Below are 25000 nucleotides of genomic sequence, written 5' to 3'. Positions count from 1 at the left end.
CGCAGGCGGCATTTTGTGCATCAAAAAAAAAAATCAAAAAGAATCAGCCAATCAGATAAGACTTGATGATTGCTTTCATTTAAGGGGCCGCTACCCTCCCTCGCATTCTAAATCGCGAAATAGATTGTGGCTCCTCGCCGCGGTTTGGAGCGGAAGAAAAAGTAATTTCACACTGAGAAAGTGAGAAAAGGGAACCGGCCGAGAGTGTGTCAGGTGACGCTCGGCTGATGCAACACACACACACACACACACACAAACACACACACACTGCCCGTGAAGTGGGGAGATGAACACTGATGTGGACCTGGGCTCGGATGTCCCAGAAGCCTTTGCGGCTGCAGAGGAGGGATGAGGTGTGACATTTGTGTAATGGGCACCGAGTGTGGATTTGTGAGCGAAGCCTTTGTGCAGTGTGAGACGCAGATGTGTGTGTGAGATAGTGTGTGTGTGTGTGTGTGTGTGTGTGTGAGGAGGCCTCGAGTCGACACAAAAGCAGGACGGTTTTATCACTTTAGCTGTTATTGAAGCTTCTTCTGTTTGTTTGCTCGCTGCCTCGGCTTCGTCGCGGGGCGGGGGGGGGGGGGGGGAGCGGGGGGGCGGGGGGGGGGGGGGGGGCTTTGTCTGACTCTCGAGGTGCCAATAACAATTACAGTGAATGTGTTATGACTGCTGTGCACTGAAGGCATTCACATAAAGGTTAGAAGGAGCCTGCTGATTGGAGGATCAGCGGCTAAAGGATCTCATTAAGTAGCCGTCTCCTGAGGCAACGATGCCGGGGGGCGACTCCGTAAACATCCTGCTGAGGTTCATCCGCACTGACACGGCTGAATATTCCTCTGAAGCGTCTTCACGAGCTCGCCGCTGTGGAAAAGGTCTGAAGGCGGGAGCTCAAACGGCTCCCTGCTGATGCTGCTGTCTGTTTGTGATTCAGGCAGAAAAAAACCAATCCAACGTGAGAGCGCTCTCACAAACAGAGGTCAGAGACTGAGCCGAGGCGCCGCTAGCTGGACGAACCTGCACGCCCTGTGGGCTGCATTTTTTTTGATACTGGAATATTTGTTGCCATGACAACCGAACATGTGACAGAAGCAGCTCCTGTCTCCAGTTCTTCCTCGTTCCTGTTCTTACGTTGCGACTTTGTTTGCAGCCTCTCACCAACCCGACGACGTCAGAACATTTGAAGACATTAGGATTGTTGTAACGTAACTATAGCAACGGGTGGGGGGGGGGGGGGGGGGGCTACCTTCAAAGCCCCGCCTACCTTCTCTGGTCCAATCAAATCCAGACCCTTCAGGAGCAGAATCTAAAGTTAGAAGGAGGACATACTGGCTGCTGCATTGTTGTCAGAGAAGCTTCAACACAGCAGGTTTCCTTCATGATCACACAGGAAGAGAGCAGCTCTCTGATTGGCTGACTGATCACAGAGGAAGAGAGCAGCTCTCTGATTGGTCCTTTAACTTCATGTCTTATTTAATGTTGCCAACTCCTCAGTAGCTATCGGCTGTCCTAAAAGACGCTAAATGACATCATCACCTATTTTGCATCATAGAAAAATAAGCATGCAATCCTATTGGACGCTGTGGGAGAGAAATAACCTGGGAGAGACAAAAAAACCAGTTTGTATTATTCTTTGCCATTAGAACAGGACGCCACTTGTCCAAAAAACAAAAAGCAGCTCGTTGTGTCGTCAGAAATCCCTGAGAGGATGTGTAAAGAGTAAAGGTCAGTAGGTGTCCTTCTGATTGGACCTTTAAAAGCACGAGCGTCACTGGATACAAACATGTTTCATTCAGATTGTGAAGGAGTCGGTCTGCAGCTCCACTGCTGCAGGCAGAGACAGAAAAAGCAGCTCGTTGTGGTCCAGCGTGTGCGTCTTGGCTCGGCTTCAGTCCGTGGCACACTTGGCTCGCGGGACAAAAGTGGCTGTCGCTGTGAAGAGATTTCATCCGGGCTGTTGTCTGGCAAAACTGCCCTGTTGGAATCAGCAGCTAGTTTTCAGGCAGTTTTCTCACTTTTCACTGGTGAAAAACCAGCTCACCTGATGAAGGACGAATCAGACGGCTGTGATGGATCATCTGAGGAAACACTTGATCTCGCTCTGCCAAGAAAAACACAGTTTCTGTCCGTTCAGGGTTTAAAGTTTGATGAAGCCTTGGAAGCGTTTCCAGAAGTTGGATTTACTGCTTCATCCTCCTCGGAGTCGGACGACTTCATCCCGACGTTTGTCCGGGTAGGAAGGCGCTGGCACATCCCTGTTTCTACTGTGAGCTTAAACATCATTTCTGAGCTCGCCCCATAAACAGTCCTGCTCACTGTGGAACGTGCAGAAGAGCGTCTTCCTGCGTTCACGTGTGCTGCACACATACAACGTTTTTTTAAATCAGCTGAAGTCGTTTAGAATCACGTCGTCCACTTCCTGGTGTCGGGCTGTGTCCACGCCGTACTCGAGTACTCTCTCAGAGCGGACTCCCAGGCACACGTACTCAGATCCTGGCCCGGTTCTGAGTGTGACCCGGGTGGTGCTGATTCAGCTCTACATGGAGGATGTGATAATATGCAGATTTCTTGGGGGGGGGGGGGGACATTGCAGCAACAACAGACCCGGGCTTGCGTGTGATCATAGTCGCACACATCGTCTGTTTCTTCTTCAAAAGCTGTCAACAAGACTCTGCTCCTCTCCCTCATTACTTCTTCATGGAAACACTGCTTCGCCTCAAACAAGTTGTTAGCGCCGCCGGCGAAGCTTTAACTCTGTGAGCTCGACTCCATCTCTGAAGGCTTCTCTCTGTCCCCCCCTCACATCTCTGCGGCTCTGATGGGATTTGCTCTCGTCTTTATGTGACTCTCCGTCTCCAGCTGCAGACGCAGATGTTTCTGCAAAACGTTCTGCAGACGTTTTCTGCAAATCACATTCATGTATTCAGCAGCTTTAGAAAAGTGTGTGTGAGGGGCAAACCTCAGAGGGGCATGCAGGCCAGGCTTCTCACACACACACACACACACACACACACCCAATCTGAGGGAGAAAGACTAATAAAAACCCCACCAAGCCTTTAGTTAATTAACTGTCATGCATCTGCTTCTCGGGGAAGTAAGTGTTCAGTCACTTGTCGAGAAACAAAGATTACCGAGGGAGAACGAGAAAGTGACGGAGCAGATAAAAAGAGGAGAGAAGAAGAAGAAGAGGAGGAGGGTGGCCTATTACGCTCCATTTAGACTCCTCTCAATTTGGAGGAAGTCCGCTGTGTGTTGGCCTCTTTACGCCGTCTCATCTGCAGAGACGTGAGCAAAGTGTTAAAGGAGGGGGGGGGGGGAAGCTTCCCTGACCATTAGTCAGGGAAGCAAAGAAGATAAAGTAGTGAAGAGTCATGTGTGTGTTATTAATTATAACCATGAGTAGAACATCAGGGATTAGTCCCGTTAGCCCAGCGCTCCGTCTTTACGTCGTCCTGTAGGAAGAGAGACAGACGCTGCATGCAACAAAGCCCCTAATGTGTCACAGTAGGTTTCTCTTAATCTCCACCCATGGACTCCACCCCCAGCCTTTAGAGGGAAACTTTTCCCCCGGACTGCTAGCGAAGGAGTGATGTCTACTGGTGAAACTCAGGGGGCGGGGCTTATTGCATTTAAAGACACACACCAAAACGGAGCGTTCAGAGAGAGCTGGTTTCTACAGGGTCACAAACCTCCTCTGCTGCTTCATTCATCAGCTCCATCTCCATCCCCATCTCCATCTCCATCCCCGGCTCCACCCCCAGCTCCATCTCCATCCCGGCTCCACCCCCAGCTCCAACTCCAGCTCCAACTCCATCTCCATCTCCATCCCCGGCTCCACCCCCAGCTCCAACTCCATCCCCGGCTCCACCCCCAGCTCCAACTCCATCTCCATCCCCGGCTCCACCCCCAGCTCCATCTCCATCTCCACCCCCAGCTCCATCTCCAGCTCCATCTCCATCTCCACCCCCAGCTCCATCTCCAGCTCCATCTCCAGCTCCAGCTCCATCCCCATCTCCAGCTCCAGCTCCATCCCCATCTCCATCTCCAGCTCCATCTCCACCCCCAGCTACATCTCCATCCCCACCCCCAGCTCCATCTCCACCCCCAGCTCCATCTCCACCCCCAGCTCCATCTCCACCCCCAGCTCCATCTGCAGCTCCAGCTCCATCCCCATCTCCATCTCCACCCCCAGCTCCATCTCCACCCCCAGCTCCATCTCCAGCTCCATCTCCACCCCCATCTCCATCTCCATCTCCATCCCCAGCTCCATCTCCATCTCCACCCCCAGCTCCATCCCCAGCTCCATCTCCATCTCCACCCCCAGCTCCACCCCCAGCTACATCTCCATCCCCAGCTCCATCTCCACCCCCAGCTCCATCTCCAGCTCCAGCTCCATCCCCATCTCCATCTCCACCCCTAGCTCCATCTCCACCCCCAGCTCCATCCCCAGCTCCATCTCCACCCCCAGCTCCATCTCCACCCCCAGCTCCATCTCCAGCTCCATCTCCACCCCCAGCTACATCTCCATCCCCAGCTCCATCTCCATCTCCACCCCCAGCTCCATCCCCAGCTCCATCTCCATCTCCACCCCCAGCTCCACCCCCAGCTACATCTCCATCCCCAGCTCCATCTCCATCTCCACCCCCAGCTCCATCCCCAGCTCCATCTCCATCTCCACCCCCAGCTCCACCCCCAGCTACATCTCCATCCCCAGCTCCATCTCCAGCTCCATCTCCATCTCCATCTCCATCTCCATCTCCATCTCCATCTTGTCATTTGAGCAGCGTGGATGAAGTGAAGGAGTTTCTTGTCTGCAGATATCTCTAATCTTTGGTGAGATTAGAGTTTGCTTCCAGGATTGCATTACAGTGTTGATTGTTGTTTCAACACCTCTTGCTCTCCACACAGACTGCTGGATAGTAAACAGAAAGCTGCTCCTGCACCTGCACAGATCTTTAAATCTGTGTTCTGTCTTTACTGTAGCTATAAAACCATTTCACCAGTCCTACTGTAGTCTGTTTATTGTATAGTCCACTGTTGGACCATCTGAAGCAGATTGTAAGTGGAGTATTATGTTTGCTACAGTGCATTGAGTTACCGTGTTGAAGCGGGACAGACTGAGGGGACTGGAGGAGATGGTTGAGAGATGAGTGGCATACGGAGAGTTTTCAGCCCACAGACCCGATCTTCCCCTCGGCCAAATCTCTGCATGTGCCTCTGAGGAGTCACGCCGGTCTGCAGCCAGTTTGTGTCTCACGCTCAAATATCACCAGACCGTGACATTTGGAGAGAGGCGGCGATGGGTCAGATGGTGTATTCTGAATATTTTGCAGGCTAATACTCAGGTTAATTTTGATAAGAATATTGTGTCAGACAGACTCAGGGATGTTTGCACTTTTGCAGGGCGCCCGGGAGAGAGAGGCTCATCAGGTCACACTTTGCTCTCGATGCTCATTAATCTGAGCTCAGCCTGTTTAAGAAAACGTGAGCGAGGAAGCAGGCAGGAGCAGTTTGAGTGAAGCAGTGACCACAGCTGAGCAGCTGGGGAGGTAATGAGGCAGACCGACAGCAGCGAACACGGCTGGGCTCATCGCTCATCTGACAGCACAGAACAGGATCAACCAATCAGAAAACACGGCTCTGCTGCGGCTGTCAGTCACGAGGTGGTGGTTAAACAAAGGTGTGTTTAAATGTGAGTCAGCTTCAAAGAGACGCTGACTTTAAGCCTTCCAGCTCGCTCTGCTGACTGGTTGATCAATTTCACTAAATGATAAAAGGGTTGAAAACATGTCACATACCCGAGACGTTGTAAATTAAATTTACAGCAGTGGTTCTCAAACTTTTTACAATGAAAACGCCACAGGAAATATTTGGCTCTCCAAGTCGCCTCGCCAACTATCGCTGACTTGCTGCTCGACGTGACCAAGCAAATATGTCAATCGTCACATGATTCTCTCACGATTTACTTCAGCCCTGCTCAGAACACGCTGTTTCTGTGTGTGTAGCTTTAAATATGTAAATGAGCTGTGTCTGACCACGCCCCCTCTCTGGAAGGGCTCGGGTGTACTCGCTGCTTTCTGGCTCCATGTCCTATTGTTTACGGTGAGAAGGCAGACTCAGAGGGCAGAACAAACACCTAGCTGTGGGAGTGTCACCCACCTGGGGGAGGGGCTACTGCCCTTTGTGATGTCATGAAGGGAACATCTCCAAACGGCCTGTTTGAGCAGGCAGAAGACGGAGAGGATGGACTTTTCTCATCATTGGGGGGTTTGTAGACAGATAGAGACACATGGAGGAGAGGATTTTGCGTGATGTGACCTCGTGCGCCTGTGACCTGATGCACGGCGCACGCTCGTGTACATGTTCATTCAGTGAACATGTCATTTATATTCTGGCTCACATACATGTCAAACAGAAATTAAAACCTCTAACTTGATCATTCAGGATGACTGTTTGTTTGACGCTCGTTAATCTGGGAAATAAAGAAGCTCGATTTACTGTGTCGTCAACATGTAAATATAGAAACATTATGTGATGGTTTCTGGTCGCGCCACGATTGTGACTGCAAGAAATTTTAATCCCGTACGCTTCTTTAATGGAATTATAGGACTGGTTGGATATTTAGATTCGTGCACGCGGACTTTTCAAACCATCTGGGAGAGATTTCCTTTCTGAGTTGGGAAAGGGTTCAAACATGCAGCGGGTCTGCAGAGCGCTCAGAAGATTAGCACGCCGCTGTGGGCTCGGAAGAGGAGCAGGATTTCCCAAGGTCGGCGTGTGTGACAAAATAAGTTCAAAAAATGTAGAGAATTACATTTTTCCATTAAAGTCCTGTTACATAACATCTGATTTGCCCTTGGCTTTTTTTTTTTGGGCCTCCCAGATGGAGACTTTGATATCATTCAACGTGAAATATTTCAGGAAGTGATTTTCTTTATCCACTTATTGGCATGTGGGGCCACGGGGGCCGCTGCTTATCCCATCAGAGTCAGGAAGGCAGGAGGACGGCGTGTCGAGAGGCTGCCCGTCTGTCACAGTGCTAACACACACACACACACACACACACACACAGGCATATGAAAATAAATTTCCCTGATGGTTTTTACACCACAACCGATTTATGATTTTAAATTTTTTTTCTCAAACAACAAAACACAGAACAAGAAATGTATCAGATATGATCTTAGTTTTTCCTAAAATATAAAATGTACCTCTTGTAATCAAAGTCCAATATTGGATTTGTATGGCATGATCAACAGGCGATGTAATAATCAAACATCAGGTGCTTAATGTCTTTCCCAAAGTGTTTTTACATGTTTTTAGCCGTGCACTGCTCACACTCGGCTGCACGTTTGTGCTGCAGCTCTCAGATGAGACTTTACATCAGACACTGGGCTGTTCGAGGTCCGACTACAGTCTAACTACAGTCTCCTTCTACCACCACAAAATAGACTAAAGCATGCACACGTCTGGACTCCAAAACAAAAGAAGCAGTAAGCAAAGAAAAGGGCGATTTCTTCTATTCTCCCAGTCGATGGTCATGGACAGATCGAAGTGTCAGCAGAAGATGGATCTGAGCTCCTCGTCTGTCACTGTGAGATGAATGGCATCATCGTGTGTCCACTTCGTACGAGCGCTCGCTCTGTAGTGGATGGATGTGTGTCAGTGCGTCTCCGCCTGCTGTGACCTGTGAGCACAGATCGTTCACTGGTGCTCAGCTGACTGAAGTCTGCCCGTGCTGCTCGAGGTCCTGCAGACCTTCTCGTCACGCTGGAAGCTCAAACGATCCCTCCGTCCTTGCTGCAGTCGATTCTGATGTTCAGAACAAAGTTGGCAGAATGATTGTGACTTCTCTTCGATAGCACGTTGTTTAAACTCTCTTTTAAACGTCTTGAAAAGCACAGAGGCTTTAGCGGGACTTTTAAGCTAAACAACAAAAAAAAAAGATCTGTTGAAATTCTCATCGTCCTTTTGGAGGTCTCATAGTTCGGCTACGTAGAACGTCATCTCCTCGATGAGCACACGTCACACAGCTTCCTCTTGCTGACTCTTTGGGTTTTTTTCCCCCTTTTAACACGTCGTTGTAAAAACATGTAAGGTTTCATCCAGGTGGAAGTAATCATGTGTGGGTTGATGCTCTGATATCTGAGTGCTCCATTAGGCCGGATATGTTACCTCCTCATCAAGGCTGCAGGATTAGAAAAGACTTGTGTGAACGGTGACGCAGGTTCCTCTGAGACGAATTCAAGGAGAAAATCAACCTGTTGGCAGAGCAGAGTCATCAGGAGAATAACTGCAGAGATTTACCCAATTATTTCATTTTTCTGACAACGCATTGTTGTCAAAATGTCATTTTCAAATCTTGTCTAAATCTTGCCTGTTTGCTTTTTTGCTTGTCTTATTCTCGAACACATCAGAGTCCTCAGAAACACGATCCAGTCTCATCCTGAAGCTGCTCAGTCATCGGTCTGCTCCTCCGTACATACACAGTGTGCTTACACTGCAGTACCCATTTTAACCACTAGGGGGGTCAGCGTGACATACTGCTCCTTTAATGGCAGGAAGGTTGATTTTTGATTATTTTGCATTTATGAGTCTTTTATTTCTCTGTATTTTTGCTCACAGTCTGCAGCAGCGTGCAGGTGAAGTGTCATGCACAGTGCATGATTTGAACAACTTGATGGTTTGAGCAAAGTGCTCACGTGGCTTAAATGCTTTGAGCGATCCTAAAATTAACTCTAAGAGGTCCATTATGTTTCTGTATGGCCCTCATCTTTTTAATTGTCATGTTTAGCCTCCAGCAGTGGAGCTGCAGCAGATGTAATCCTTTGCTGCGAGGGGATGGTGATATTACTGTGCAGATCATTTTAGTATAACATATTCAACAGGCTGTGTTAAAGGAGTGGGCAGGTGGTGAGAGCGGTGTGATTGAACAATAACCAAAGTTGTGAGGAGATGCTGCTCGCTGCTGAACAATAACCAGGGGACCCGAACAGCAGCGAGCGGCGGACAGAAACAAACGCGCTGCTTCTGAGAGCTCCGACTCATCGGTTTGTTCGGTTCCGCTCCGGGCACGCCCGCCGCACCGTTTAGTATCTTTACCTCGCAAATATTCGGCTGGCCCTCGCTTCCCAAGCACAAATAAAACGTGAAAGAGCCAGAGCCCATGCGGGCGCCATGACAACGACCTTTGTCTCCTCAGTGATCCTGCAGGAGATGAACAACTTTTTGAGCTGCGATATCCAATAAAAGGGTAGAGATGGATCAATAACTGTGGATTCCATGCAGCGTTCACTCTGTTTGGTGACCTGAAGTGAAAGTAAAAAGCAGCTCATTGTGAGGACAGTTTGAACATGTCATCTCTTTGGCTGGACTGGAGAAAAGCGAGGTCAGCCCTTCAGACATGAAGGCGTCTGACTGACTGGACACGGGGCCTGATTGGACGGACAGGTAGCACGTGTTTGTTTCATATATCATGAGATAATGAAACTGAAACCCAAAGATAGGATACAATGGGACACTAACGTGGTTTGAAGGTTCGCTCAGTCTAAACACAGAACTCTCTGATGAGACGAGATGGACTAAACAGGAAACAAGCTTTTCAGCTCTTCCATACGTCAAACTGTACGGACGCTTTAAAACACAAAAACACTGTTCTGTGAAGTCCAGATGGGAATGAACTATTTCTTAAACTACTCAAAGGAGCACCGGCTGTCAACAGACCCCAGGACTCATAATAAACACATCCACACTGTCAGACATAAGCTGATACACAGAGGCCTCAGTAAGAACCCCATATGTCCCCATATGTCCCGTGAGGACATGCTATATGATGAATGGCGGCGGCTCTCGTCAGTTTTATCTGACCAGTTTGTTCTCAGAAGGTCACACTGACTGAGTAAACTGCTCAGCTGAGATTGTTGAACTTTCGTCATTGATGGAAGTCTTAATTTCCTGTCAGGGTGTTTGTTAAACCGTGTGCTGAGTTTGTTTGATGGCAACTTTTTACAAGCTAGCAGACACACTGAAACACAAACACCAATTCTTGGTTTTATATCTCCAGATGAGCACACAAAAACATCTTGTCATCAATCATACATAAAAGCACTCTGTTCCCCAAAGTTTACATATACTAAAGAGAAGGACTACAAAAACACAAAAGAACTACAAGATCACAGAGAACTACAAGATCACAAAAGAACTACAAGATCACAAAAGAACTACAAGATCACAAAAGAACTACAAGATCACAAAAGAACTACAAAATCACAAAAGAACTACAAGATCACAAAAGAACTACAAAATCACAAAAGAACTACAAGATCACAAAAGAACTACAAAATCACAAAAGAACTACAAAATCACAAAAGAACTACAAAATCACAAAAGAACTACAAAATCACAGAAGAACTACAAGATCACAAAAGAACTACAAGATCACAAAAGAACTACAAGATCACAGAGAACTACAAAATCACAGAGAACTACAAGATCACAAAAGAACTACAAGATCCCAAAAAGAACTACAAAATCACAAAAGAACTACAAAATCACAAAAGAACTACAAGATCCCAAAAAGAACTACAAGATCACAAAAGAACTACAAGATCACAGAGAACTACAAAATCACAGAGAACTACAAGATCACAAAAGAACTACAAGATCCCAAAAAGAACTACAAAATCACAAAAGAACTACAAAATCACAAAAGAACTACAAGATCCCAAAAAGAACTACAAAATCACAAAAGAACTACAAGATCATAGGAAGAACTACAACATCAGTTAGGAGACGTTCGTGAAAGGTCGTTCCTGTTCTTTGAAAACTCGTGTACGTTTTCTCCTTATTGCATCAAACTCTTCCACAACTTTTTCCAGGTCCTTCAGTCCAAAGTGTGGCGAGGTGAACTGAATCTGCCAACCATAAAAGCTTCACCGTCCGTTTTAAAGTGGCTATTCAAGTCATATCTGCAGCCACATAAGCCTCTCATATATCCCCCACACATCCCCCCCTCTCCCTGTAGCTCCATACACTTCCTCATGAATATTCATGGGCCGCAGACTACAGGCCCCAGATGTAAGCATCAGGCAGAACTGGGCCACGTGTGTATAATTGAAGAATAGCATTAAACTTTAAACTTGTGTGGCGTTCCTGAAGCGAAGGTCTTCATTAGTCAATCTGCTGCTGTGCTCCAGCTGGAGTGTTTCCTTCTAATGGTGTTTCCTTTGGTTACAATCTGAAGTTATTCTCAACTATAAAAGCTTTATTTGTAGCCCTGCGGGGAGAGGGCTCAGTATGAGGGGGGGTTTATGTAACTCTGTTTGAATTCATCTAAACTTTCATCTGCCATACCAACAACATTCCCTGCAGCTGGAAGATGTGACGTCATGTAATACGAGACTTTTTATAACGTACAGTAAAAGGCTTAATTATGCAAAAATCCCAAACACCCAGTGTAGATAATTAGTTCTTCTTAAAGTCAGAGTCCCTCTGAGGGTTGTTGTTCTTAGCGCTGTGTTCACACTGAGCGGCCTCCTTCAGTTTGTGGATGTTTCAACCCTCCTCTAACTGTCAGCCCCGCTATCACATAAGAGAAGCCCCGCCCCCTTTTCTCTCTAAGAGCTTGTTAGCTTCGTGTACAAAGTGGAGATAACGGTGTATTAATAAAATCTGCATTAGACCTGTCGACACAGGTCAAAGGTCACCACGAGCCGTTTAGCGACAAAATTATGAGAGCTGTGATTTGAGTCAACAACTCATCAATAGAAAGCACCACACTTCAGCTTGTCCAACTTCAAAATAAAAGCACCACAATTCAGGTTGTCCACCTTCAAAATATAAGCACCACACTTCAGGTTGTCCACCTTCAAAATAAAAGCACCACACTTCAGATTGTCCACCTTCAAAATAAAAGTACCACAATTGAGGTTGTCCACCTTCAAAGTCACTTCAGATTGTCCACCTTCAAAATAAAAGTACCACAATTCAGTTTATCCACCTTCAAAATAAAAGCACTAGCTTCAGGTTGTCCACCTTCAAAATAAATGTGCACGTCCTGCTCCTTGTATTTCCAGTATGTTAATTGACCAGCAGTTATGTGACCCCCCCCCCCATGTACAGAGGCTGTAGTCTTTACTGCAGCAGCTGTGGGTTCAAATCCAACCTCAGCCCTGTGCTGCATGTCATCCCCGCTCTCTCTCCCCAACGTTTCCTCCCTCTAGCTGTCGGCTCCAATACAGGAAAATAACTTAAAAAGCTTAAACAGTCAGTCGCTCAGCTGCAGTTTGCATCGTGGTTCCTGCAGCATCAGAGCGCTTTGTAGTGTCAGAACATCCCAGAAATAAAATGATAATTATTCTCTACTTCTTCTTCTTCTTCTTCTTCTCTTCCTTCACTCTTCATCTCGGCGCTCCGTGACTTCAAACTGTCTCTTTCAGAGAGATGGTGATCAGGACGCCTTGTTTCTGTCGTGTAAAGACAACTCTGTGCTTGTTCTGCAGCCGACTCGCTGAATGTGTGCGTGATTACCGCTCTCAGCCGGCCAATCACAGAGCTGTTTCACTCACAGCCGGTGAAGTTCTGTTACAGAGGCACGTTTATGGGAAGTGTCGCAGGTTAAAGTGCCGTATTGCTCATGAGTACGAGGGACTTGTCGAGTCCCGTGTCGGGGCGGCAGTCGCTCAGTCTGAAGGGACTTGGGTGGGGAACCGGAGGGTTGCCGGTTAAAATCCTGGTGCTGACCATAATATGGAAGCTGGTCTGGCAGCTGGAGAGCACTACCGAGGTTCCCTTGAGCAAGGCACCGAACCCTCAACATGTCTGAAGTGCTCCCTGTGTTATTTTACTGTACAGCACAAAGTGTGTGTGTGTGTGTGTGTGTGTGTGTGTGTGTGTGTGTGTGTGTGTGTGTGTGTGTGTGTGTGAGAGAAGCATGATTCCCGATAGGTGTAAATTAGAGTTTCCCTCAGGGATCGTTCAGCCTTATTGCTCTGTTTGCACACACAGGTGTGTATTGCTGTTTGCACACACACACAGGTGTGTGTATTGCTGTGTGCACACACACACACACAGGTGTGTATTGCTGTTTGCACACACACACAGGTGTGTGTATTGCTGTGTGCACACACACACACACAGGTGTGTATTGCTGTTTGCACACACACACACGTGTGTGTATTGCTGTTTGCACACACACACACACAGGTGTGTATTGCTGTTTGCACACACACACAGGTGTGTATTGCTGGTTGCACACACACACACACAGGTGTGTATTGCTGGTTGCACACACACACACACACAGGTGTGTATTGCTCTGGGGTTAGAGACACAGGTGTTTGGATGTACACATAATTAACAGTAGATTATTAGACGTGGTCACAGATCTGTTGCGTTCCCCGGATGAGAGGGAGGAAGTGTGCAAACATGCTGTAGCTTCACTTTATGTTCTCCTGTGACGCCTGCAGATCTCAACATGTTTGGATCCATCCATCGACTGACCGAGTTAGCTTAGCTCCCTCAGCGCTAACGTTTGAGTCGCTCCCGTGTTCATCGAAGTCTACGACGTGCAGATCCTCTCTTTGTCCCGACTGTTTTCACCAGAGGTCGTAAAAAAAAAATAAAAAAAATGAATTCATGTAAAAATCCAGATTCTTCTCTTCTAAGATTTAAAATCGATTCATGACTTGATAGATGTGGGCATAGATATAATGCAAATAGAGCAACAAGTATTTCAGAGATCCTTGTGTTTGAGCTTTATGGATTATGAATCAAACTGCTAGAATCAAAATGGAGTTGGTCACTTGACGTCTTTAATTAAAACTTTTTAATCAAACCAGCACCAGATGAGCCTCATGGACTGCTGAGCCACAGCCGCCCCACACTCCCTATCCGCCTCTCCGTCTCTGAACTGCTGTATGAGAAGTGTAAACGCCCCCGAAATAATCAATAATCAAGTCACAGGGTAAAGAAAAGACGCACTTGAAAAGCGATCAGCCGGCTGAATGTGAAGACTACAGTATGTCAGAGTCGCTCAGCGATGTGCCAGCTGCTCATTTCTTGTTTGTCTCGTGCTTACTTTCATAAATGAGCATGTGGGCAGCGTCTTCTTTTTAATAATTAGCCGAGCGCGCGTGTGTGTGTGTGTGTGTGTCCTGTGTGTGTGCTCGCTCCTCTCTGAAGAGAAGAGGCTGAGAGCAGAGACGGACCTGTGACAGGAGAACGCAGAGCTGAGTCCTGAGCAGCAGGTGCTCGTCCTCGCTTCACTCGTCCTCGAACATCTGAAAACACACATTTATCAGTATTATTAAAAGCTCATTTAACTGTGTGCACCTTCATTAAGACTCTCACACTGCTCCAACATGTCTGTACATATGTAAGTTGTGACCTAAAAAAAACGTTAGTTAGCATTTAGCATACACATGCTACGTTAGCTAAGTCATTTTTGTACTTGTGGATTGGATGATGACATGAAGAGAGCGTGTCAGTGGCTTCTGTGCTGTGTTCACTAATTCTACTTAAATCTGAATCACTCATGAGGTCCATCTATGTGCTTCAGTTCTATCCTATTCTGTTAACGGCCAGTCCATGCTCGTAAGTCGTCCACAGCGCGTGCACTCCTGCAGGCTGTCTCTGTGTCTCGTTCAGTCCGTCCCTCTTCGGTCTGCTCGAAACTTCATACTCTCTCTCTCTGATTGTCCCGCTCCGTACCGAGCGAGCGAGGAGCTGATGAGGAAACGCTGCATGGATGCTGAGGGACAGTTTGAGTGTGACCGCTCTGACCTGAAGTGACCTGCAGCTCGTCTGTTACTGTTTAACCCTTTCACATCCTCTCACCTGCGTTATTCAGACTGCTGTTTCATTAAACCTCACTGACGGTTTACATTCAATCTCAATGTGCAATGAACTTCCCTTTGGGGTCAAGCACTCGGATCTAGGCCCAGGTCCTGGTTCCGGGTCCTGGTCCCGGGTCCTGGTGACACCAGCCTAAAATGCATGATCTTAAAACCCAGAAGCTGTGGTGTTTCCTGTGAGGACAGAAATCTGGATTTATCTGACAGAGACGACGAACAAAAACAGCAATCAGCTGTCATGTTGTGCAGCGTGTGTGTGTGTGTGTGTGTGTGTGTGTGTGTGTGTGTGTGTGTGTGTGTGTGTGTGTGTGTGCGTGTGTGTTGTTGTTGATTAAAGCTGTAGGTGGTAGATTAACAGAAATTGTTCTCTGATGAATTTTCCTGCGTGTCTTTGTGTTTAAAAGACTCTGACGCTGTTTCTTCTGTTTACAGAGGAAGAAAAACTTTAACGAGGTAACTGAGCGCTTCTCTGCGAACAGTGTGTGTGTGTGTGTGTGTGTGTGTGTGTGTGTGTGTGTGTGTGTGTGTGTGTGTGTGTGTGTGTGTGTGTGTGTGTGTGTGTGTGTGTGTGTGTGTGTGTGTGTGTGTGTGTGTGTTGCCTCAGTTTATGAGTTCATTAAGCACAAAGGACTCCGATGAAAGCGAGAAGGATGAAACTTTCATTAAACACGCTCCAGCGTCGTCACATTACCGTTCAGTAATACTGTGATCATCTCGGCGTTAGGAGTTACCGCCATTAGAGCGGCGTGCGTGTGTGGCGGCGACGCGGTGAGATGTGGTTAGCTGTTTTTATTGCTCTTGTTCTCTGGTGGGAGAGACGGGCCGCTGATCAATCAGGACACGTCCTGCTAATTAAAACGTCCTCATTGAAGCGCTTATTAAAACTGGATCAGGATGCTCCCGGGTCGTTGTCATGACGATGTGGCGTTGTCACCGCAGCCCGTGTTTTAATCAGGATGAATTCACAGGCTGTTCAGGACGCCGAGTAAATCCTTCATCTGTATCAGTTTGTAAGTCTGTAAACAACTTCAACCAATGTCTGCCACGAGGCCAATCTGATGAACCAATCACAGGCCTCCGTGTCTCCCTGCTCTCTGATGAACCAATCACAGGCCTCCGTGTCTCCCTGCTCTCTGATGAACCAATCACAGGCCTCCGTGTCTCCCTGCTCTCTGATGAACCAATCACAGCCTCCCTGTCTCCCTGCTCTCTGATGAACCAATCACAGCCTCCCTGTCTCCCTGCTCTCTGATGAACCAATCACAGCCTCCCTGTCTCCCTGCTCTCTGGTGAACCAATCACAGCCTCCCTGTCTCCCTGCTCTCTGGTGAACCAATCACAGCCTCCGTGTCTCCCTGCTCGTTCTCTCCCTCTTGCGTCCCCTGGCGAGTGAGGGGGCGTGGCTTTCGAGGGAGCACAGAGGGGAGGTGGCGGGTGCAGACGAAGCACTGAGAGGATGCTACTTCTAAAATGATGCTAAATTTCCAAAATTGCAGTTGTTGAATGAGTAGCGGTGTCTTTGAATGTGAGTCGGACCTGCAGGGCGGCCATGTTGCTTCATCACACACACACTCAGTCTGCAGTGGCTCGTCCTTCTTTGTTGTGAAGGTTGAAGGTTGAATTTAAAGTGCTCATTAAACATCCTTTCACCTCCGACAGAACAACGCCGTGTCCTGGAATGACCTGGGAAGTCCTGGAAACCTCCGGAGATAATCACCTCAGCAGCCCTCCTCCTCTGTTGCTAGGTGATGAAGGTTGAACCCCCCTCCCCCCCTGTTGGGAGGGTTAAAAGGTTGTCGTGGTAACCTTTAGACAACGACAACACACAACCCTTCAAGGGCGGAGCGAAGCCTGGAGAGAAACACTTGAAGGCACCTTTTCTTCTTTCGTGGTTTCCTGTCAGTGACGGGGTCCATATACTCAGTAATAACAGGCCTGTGATTGGCCGGTTTAAAGCAGCGTGTTCTGACCGGAGCTTTGAAATGAAGAGTCAAAATGTTCTGACCCTTTATGAGATGTGATCTCCTGAGATTGGAACCTGGGACGCCTGGTCTCTCTCTACATGGAGCGCGTTAAAGAAGCACTTGGATCCATTGCCAGGGATGGAAGGTGGGAGGCAGAATCTCAGGTGTTTTGTTTGTGATCCAGGTCAGCGCGAAGTATCGCTGCAGACCGGTCCTCTTCGACCAAAGCAATTTCATTGTACTTGTATCTATGACAAATAAATCTGATTCTGATTCTGGTGTTGAAACACCTTCCTGTGACTCGTCTGATGGTGGACACTCAGAGTCGACGCCATGGAGAAGAACAGCTTCCTGCATCGGGGTTGTTTGAAGACCTGAAGGAAGGATTCACTGTCCGCGTGCTCGAGCAGGACCAGAGTTTGGGTCTGTTGTTTTCCTGCAGACGGACAGAACTGGGTCACGCTCCTGAAACACCAACAGACGGCTCAGATAGTGTCGGCCAGGAAAACGCTCTTCATCGTTTTTCTCTCTCTAACGAGGTTTTCCGTCGTTCTCCGCCTGTGAAGTGAGAGAGAAGATCAATCCACCAAAGCTGTCGGACACTTTGACAACCCGTTCATTGATCCATCACTCATTAACACACACACACACACACACACACACACACACACACACACACACACACACACACACACAAGTGCATCAATCAAACTCACGCAGCTTCACGCTCCGTCTTCCCGCTGACTTCGTTTATCACACACACATGATAAACGAAGTCCTCGCCCGTCTGTCGTTTTCTTATTGGCCTTTACAGACGGCGAACCCGATAAACGTCTTCCCCTCGTCCCGCTCGTTTCTCATCTCTGAGCTCGCCGTGGAAATGAAAGCAGCGATGCACAAATGTCAACAAGCGGACATAAAGTAAAACAAGAAACATCATCAATATTCAAACATCCTGTCTTTATTCTTTATTCAGGACAAACTTGGAAACTGAGCTCCTTGCTCGCCGCGCTTCGTCAGTGGCGTGCAGTCAACGCTCCTGTGCCTGCAAGACAGAATCCATCGACCCCGACAGGACGTCAGACAAGGAAAGACACTTCCAAAATAAAACACAACATACAGACTCACAACTCATCATTTCATCAACATTATGTCCCTTTATTCCCTCCTCGTCCTGTAGTTCTTCATGGATCTTGTAGTTCCTTATGGATCTTGTAGTTCTTCATGGATCCTGTAGTTCTTCATGGATCTTGTAGTTCTTCTTGGATCTTGTAGTTCTTCATGGATCGTGTAGTTCTTCATGGATCTTGTAGTTCTTCATGGATCGTGTAGTTCTTCTTGGATCTTGTAGTTCTTCATGGATCTTGTAGTTCTTCTTGGATCTTGTAGTTCTTATTGGATCTTGTAGTTCTTCATGGATCGTGTAGTTCTTCTTGGATCTTGTAGTTCTTCATGGATCTTGTAGTTCTTCTTGGATCTTGTAGTTCTTATTGGATCTTGTAGTTCTTCATGGATCTTGTAGTTCTTCTTGGATCTTGTAGTTCTTCATGGATCTTGTAGTTCTTCATGGATCTTGTAGTTCTTCATGGATCCTGTAGTTCTTCATGGATCTTGTAGTTCCTTATGGATCTTGTAGTTATTCATGGATCTTGTAGTTCTTCATGGATCCTGTAGTTCTTCATGGATCTTGTAGTTCATGGATCTTGTAGTTCCTTATGGATCTTGTAGTTCTTCATGGATCTTGTAGTTCCTTATGGATCTTGTAGTTCTTCTTGGATCTTGTAGTTCTTCATGGATCTTGTAGTTCTTCATTGATGTGTGTGCAGCTGATGGTTCACGCTTCATTTGCCCCTTCTGTTGAAAAAATCCAAAATAGTTGATTTAAAGTCGCCACCTCTGATTTTGATTTTGTGGTGGCCAATCAGATTTCAAGGGACCGACTCTCTTTCCTTCTTCTTCTTGCACTTTCACATCTTGTGCAAATCAAGTCAGATGAGTGTGTTCCTAAGTGAACTCTGCACGCTCTCGTAGCTGCTTAAAGACTTTGAAAGGACTTTTCATCTTTTCAATTACGCCGCTGAATGAATAGAGAGGCTTGTGTGAAGAAAAATTAATCCAGGGATGACGAAAAAACAATGCTGTTACAATGAAAGCCTCTCTCTCTCTTTGTGTGTGTGTGTGTGTGTGTGTGTGTGTGTGTGTGTGTGTTAAAGTAGAGGTGATAAAACCCAACAAAAGAAGCAGTCACACACTCCCTCTCCTCCCGTCTGCGCCTCACACACCCTCACACACGCTTACTCGTAAAAAAGCATCAGCTCGGAGAAAGTGCCGGCACTCCGAGCCAGTGAGAGGCTTTCAGCTCGGAGAGGCGCTTTTAATTTGAAGGTGTCTTCCTTTTAGAGAAGCTTCCCGCTCCCAAATGAGGTTGACGAGGACGACGTGTGGAAGTCTGTCGAATGACGCAATGTGCTGAAAACTGTCCGTCAGTCATCGGCGCTCAACATCAGCCTGAGCGGGGAGATTTCATCAGACGTGACATTAATGATGCTCAAACATGGTGACACCATTTCCTTCCAGGAGAGAAAACGTCACCCGAGAGAAAGGTGAAATAAAAACAACAAACTTCCACTGACTGAGTGCGGATGAAACCAGCCGATGTTTCTGTGGGTCTAAATGAAGATAAGCTTTCATGAATCCCTCCATTAAATTAAAATAGAAACGTTTAATCTCACATTCATTTAAAGGAGGCGCTCGCTACCCCAACATGAAGCACCGCCCCTTCAAAATAAAGGCATGCAATACATAATGGACGTTACGTTATTTCCAGTATGTGCACTGTCTCTGCTCGCGTGTTCCTACCTGGGGAGAGCAAGTTTGCCTCGGACGCAGCGCCAGGAAATGACGTCAGTTTGAGCCTCTAACTGCTTCCTGTTCTTCTTCACGCTCCTCGTGCATCGTCATCGTGCAGAAAAAAACCTCTTTGGATGTTGTTGATCGATACGTCCACTTTTTCTCAGCACTGTGAAGCCCCTCTTTGTGCTGCTCTGTTTGGATTATATTTGGCCTATAGAGGTTGACTGTTAATAAGAGAGACGTCTCCGTCTTTGGTCCAATCGTTAAGATGTATGTATTCTCTGTGCAGTCTCGTCCTCAGGCGTGTCTGTTCGGTGATGTCATCTGAAGTGAATTGGCCGTGAATGTATTAGCATGCTAATCAGCTGATAATCATCGGCGTGTGTAACGAGCAGGATTTATTTCAGTGTTGGACTTTTTCAGCCTCCGGTGAGACGGCGGATTAAGATTCCTGCTGCAGACGGAGCAGAGAAAGTTCAGCGTGTGCGAGGGAGGAGTGTGTGTGTGTGTGTGTGTGTGTGTGTGTGTGAGTGTGAGTGTGTGAGATTAATTATTGTGGGGTTGACATACATGGGGCCTCAAATGAAGAGAGTGGGTTTGTTTTTTAAGGGCGACAGTGAAAATAATTTGTTGCTGCTCTGACGAAACAAACAGCTCTAGAGAAATGTGTTTTTCTTTAAAGGAAGAGTGCGTGACTTTTTCATCCAGTAGATGTCGCTCATGAGCTCGAGCAGGAAATCAAAAAATTCAAAATAAAAGTACCAAACTTCAATTTGTCCACCTTCAAAATAAAACTAACACACTTCAGCTAGTCTACCTTCAAAATAAAAGCATCACACTTCAATTTGTCCACCTTCAAAATAAAAGCATCACACTTCAGTTAGTCTACCTTCAAAATAAAAGTACCACACTTCAGTTTGTCCACCTTCAAAATAAAAGCACCACACTTGTGTTGTGGTGGATGTTGGGGCGGAGCTCGTGCAGGTCAGAGTTGGTGATGACGGAGAAAAAAACACTAATTTAAAGGAAGTGTTGTCAGGTGTGAAATCAGTGCAGCTCATTTTGTGTTTTAACAACTTTGTTCATTTAAAAAAATGATGTTTCTTTCTTCACACTGTTAGCTAACCACACACACACACACACACACACACACACACAGCCCTGCACACACACACACACACACAGCCCTGCACACACACACAGCCTTGCACACACACACAGCCCTGCACACACACACAGCCCTGCACACGCACACAGCCTTGCACACACACACAGCCCTGCACACACACACACACAGCCCTGCACACACACACAGCCTTGCACACACACACAGCCCTGCACACACACACACAGCCTTGCACACACACACAGCCCTGCACACACACACACAGCCCTGCACACACACACAGCCTTGCACACACACACACAGCCCTGCACACACACACACAGCCCTGCACACGCACACAGCCTTGCACACACACACAGCCCTGCACACACACACACAGCCTTGCACACACACACAGCCCTGCACACACACACACAGCCCTGCACACACACACACACACACACACACACAGCCCTGCACACACACACACAGCCCTGCACACACACACACAGCCCTGCACACACACACACACACACACACACACAGCCCTGCACACACACACACAGCCCTGCACACACACACACACACACACACACACACAGCCCTGCACACACACAGCCCTGCACACACACAGCCTTGCACACACACACACACAGCCTTGCACACACACACAGCCCTGCACACACACAGCCCTGCACACACACAGCCCTGCACACACACAGCCCTGCACACACACACACACACACACACACACACACATACACACACACAGCCCTGCACACACACACACACACACACAGCCCTGCACACACACAGCCCTGCACACACACACAGCCCTGCACACACACACACAGCCCTGCACACACACACACACACAGCCCTGCACACACACAGCCTTGCACACACACACACACAGCCTTGCACACACACACACACAGCCTTGCACACACACACAGCCCTGCACACACACAGCCCTGCACACACACAGCCCTGCACACACACACACACACACACACACACACACACATACACACACACAGCCCTGCACACACACACACACACACACAGCCCTGCACACACACAGCCCTGCACACACACACAGCCCTGCACACACACACACACAGCCCTGCACACACACAGCCCTGCACACACACACAGCCCTGCACACACACACACACACACACACACAGCCCTGCACACACACACACACAGCCCTGCACACACACACAGCCCTGCACACACACACACACAGCCCTGCACACACACAGCCCTGCACACACACACAGCCCTGCACACACACACACACACACACACACACAGCCCTGCACACACACACACACAGCCCTGCACACACACAGCCCTGCACACACACACACACACACACACACACACACACACACACACACACACACAGTAAGTCACTGCAGTACTTACGGAGGTCTTTAAATTGGCCACATGCTGGTTTAAGAAGCGAGAAGAACATTATAGAAATTACAGAAGGAAGTCGTCAGCTGGAGGCCGACGTGGAAAACCTGCAGAAAAGCTCCAATAAAAGCAGAAGTGCTGTGAAATCAATGTAATCAGTGAGTCCGAGAAAAGAACAGAGCTTTACCTCCTGTTATCAGAACGGTGTTCCTCAGCCGTGTCCGGCTGTGTGTCGATGCCCTGACACGATGACAGACACCCGGGGGGGGGGGGGGGGCTCTGAAGGTTTGAAGTGATCGTGTCGATTGTGAGGTAGATTTATCAAAACAACGGAGCCAGCTGAGAAACCAATCGAGCCAAAAGAGGAGACTCGAGGTTTGACCCACAATCCATTCTTCCACCCGTTTTCTTTCCACTTACCCGAGGGCAGCTTGTGGTCAAATCACTACGCCGTGGTACGCCGCTACTCAAGTCGATCATTGTGTTTCCTCGGCGAGCGCCGCGGTCCTTCTGTTCACAAATGATGGAAATATGAATGAATACGAACGAGGAAACAGACCTCGACTTCGTGTTAATTACTTCTAGTGGATGTGATTATTAGCGACTGACCACGAGGATGGTTCATATGAACTACACTACCCACAATCCTACAGTGTCTCAATGGCATCTCTGATATGTGGTGCTTGAAAATGTAAACTGGCCCTGCAAACTCCCGATCTCTCTCCAGCTGACAACGTGACATCATCGATGTCTGACCTCCAGCGTGCGTCCGAACCGAGCCGTCGATGAAAAGAAGCAAACGCCCGAAATAAAGAATCAATATCTAGTTTTGATCTGACAGCAGCATCAATCTGCCCTCGGCGCAACCGTATCCATCACCTCGTGGACAGAAATGTGAGAGACGTCCAACAAGCAGCAAGTCGGACTGAGCTGGGACAAAACCACCAGGGACAGCCAGACATCACGCTACGTCCCTCTCTGCTCGCTGAAGAGTCAGAAGTGGAGAGAGAGAGATTCAAACCTGTGCCTGAGCACATGTGGCGCACCCTTTAACCACTCAGCGAATCACGCAGGCTGAGATATGAACACCTTAAAGGGCCCTGCTGCTCATGATTCCTCACCTGTCAATCAATCAATCAATCAAGGAAGGAAGGATGATCTTTGAGTCAGCACAAAGTGAAGAAGAAAGAAAACGTCTGAGTGCTTTGAGTTCCTTCGCTCCACAATCACTGACTCACATCCACCTCAGAGAACCCAAATCCCAGAGTGATGTCATCGGAACGCTGACACACACACACACACACACACACACACACACACACACACACACACACTGTTTCACTCTCCTCTAAATGAAAACACTGATTTCTCCTGATTTATTTGATTACCATCAGTTCATCTCTCAGCAAACTGGAAATAAAAACTCTCAATAAACCGACAGAGTGAAGAAGAGTCCTGTCAGCACTTTGTTGTTGAAGTTTGAAACAAGTCGAGTACATCTGTCTCCAGAGGGACGTTTGGTTTTGTAGAAGCAGCAAAAAAATGTAACACACAAACTGTAACTCTGCCCCCCTAGTGTTTAAAATGAGTACTGCAGTCTAAACTAATCATCACAGAGAGCTGGCTCCGCCCCCTCCTCTCACACAGGTCAGCATGTGGTGGACACTGTAGCTTCAGTGTTTAGCCAGCTCTGCATGTGGTGGACACTGTAGCTTCAGTGTTTAGCCAGCTCTGCATGTGGTGGACACTGTAGCTTCAGTGTTTAGCGACACATGTCATGTGGTGAACCTTGAAGCCTGTCACTAATCTTGGTAGATGGTGAAGTTGTTCCAGAACACCCTGCTTCTCCAGTGTGTCTGCCATGACCATGAAAGCACTGCGTCCTTCTGAAATATGATGGAGGTCAAATGACCTTCAGCCTTCTTTAAGGTCAAACATCTGCAGGCATGCAACATGAATGTGTGTGTAAATAAAAGCTCTCTAATGAGGAAAGCGTGCAGACGAATGAGATGTTCAGGTTATTTTAAATGTCTTAATTTTATCCGGCGTGGACACAAGGCGTGACTGATGAGGCGTTACGTATTTAATTTACTGATCCATTCATCATGTTGACGCTTCACTTTAATGGAGAGCAGTCCCAGCTGAGGGGACGGGGGGGTCTTTGGTTTGCAGGTGCAGCTTTCAGACTTGTGTTCCACGTACAGTCAAAGATGTGCAGTCGCTTTGAAACGAGCTGCTGCACAGAACATATGAGGACACGCTAACGAGCTAACGAGCTAACGAGCATCTTTGGGGGCTTTTTAAAGAGACAGAGTGTCTGAGAGGAGCAGAGGGAGATTCTTAAATTGTACTCTTTCTAATAAACTCTTTGTTTGTCTGGCCTTTCGTCCCAGCTGAATCCGCAGGACCTGCTGACTATGCCCCGGAGCCCCACCTCCAGTGAGGATGAGATGGCCCAGAGCTTTTCCGACTACTCCGACGACTGTGCCTCCGACAGCTCCCGCGAAGAGACCATTTACGAGACGATAAAGGCCACCGCCGAGCCCTCGCAGAGCCGCATGGACGACATTCACATCAACTCGCTGGTCGTCCGCGTCCTCATCCCCGACCTGCAGCAGACGGTAAGTACCTGAGGGCGTGCACGTTTATGACGTATGCTGTTCATCGAGTGTTGACATGTCAGGAAGAAATGATGGTGGTTTATAGGCCAGCAAGGGGAAAAACTCAAACCAGTATGAACCAATAAGAAGCGAAGGCAAAGGTAGCCGATTAACGCTGCACATCCAGTCATCACGATGTACGAG

General features: G+C 47.8%; 1 protein-coding gene across 1 annotated transcript in view; it reads left to right on the top strand.

Moving 5' to 3' along the window:
- The window catches only part of shank2a (SH3 and multiple ankyrin repeat domains 2a), a 121191-nt gene that overhangs the window by 16479 nt on the left and 79712 nt on the right, over nucleotides 1–25000 (top strand). The window contains exon 2 of the mRNA XM_079340327.1: nucleotides 24590–24817. Within this exon, the coding sequence (XP_079196453.1) occupies nucleotides 24614–24817 (204 nt within the window). The 5' untranslated portion in view covers nucleotides 24590–24613. The remainder of the gene's footprint in view (nucleotides 1–24589; nucleotides 24818–25000) is intronic.

The sequence above is a fragment of the Symphodus melops genome (genome assembly GCF_947650265.1).
Source record: "Symphodus melops genome assembly, chromosome: 3".
Lineage (NCBI taxonomy): Eukaryota > Metazoa > Chordata > Actinopteri > Labriformes > Labridae > Symphodus > Symphodus melops.
Note: the sequence above shows the minus strand (reverse complement) of the source record. Positions and strands in the feature narration are given on the sequence as shown.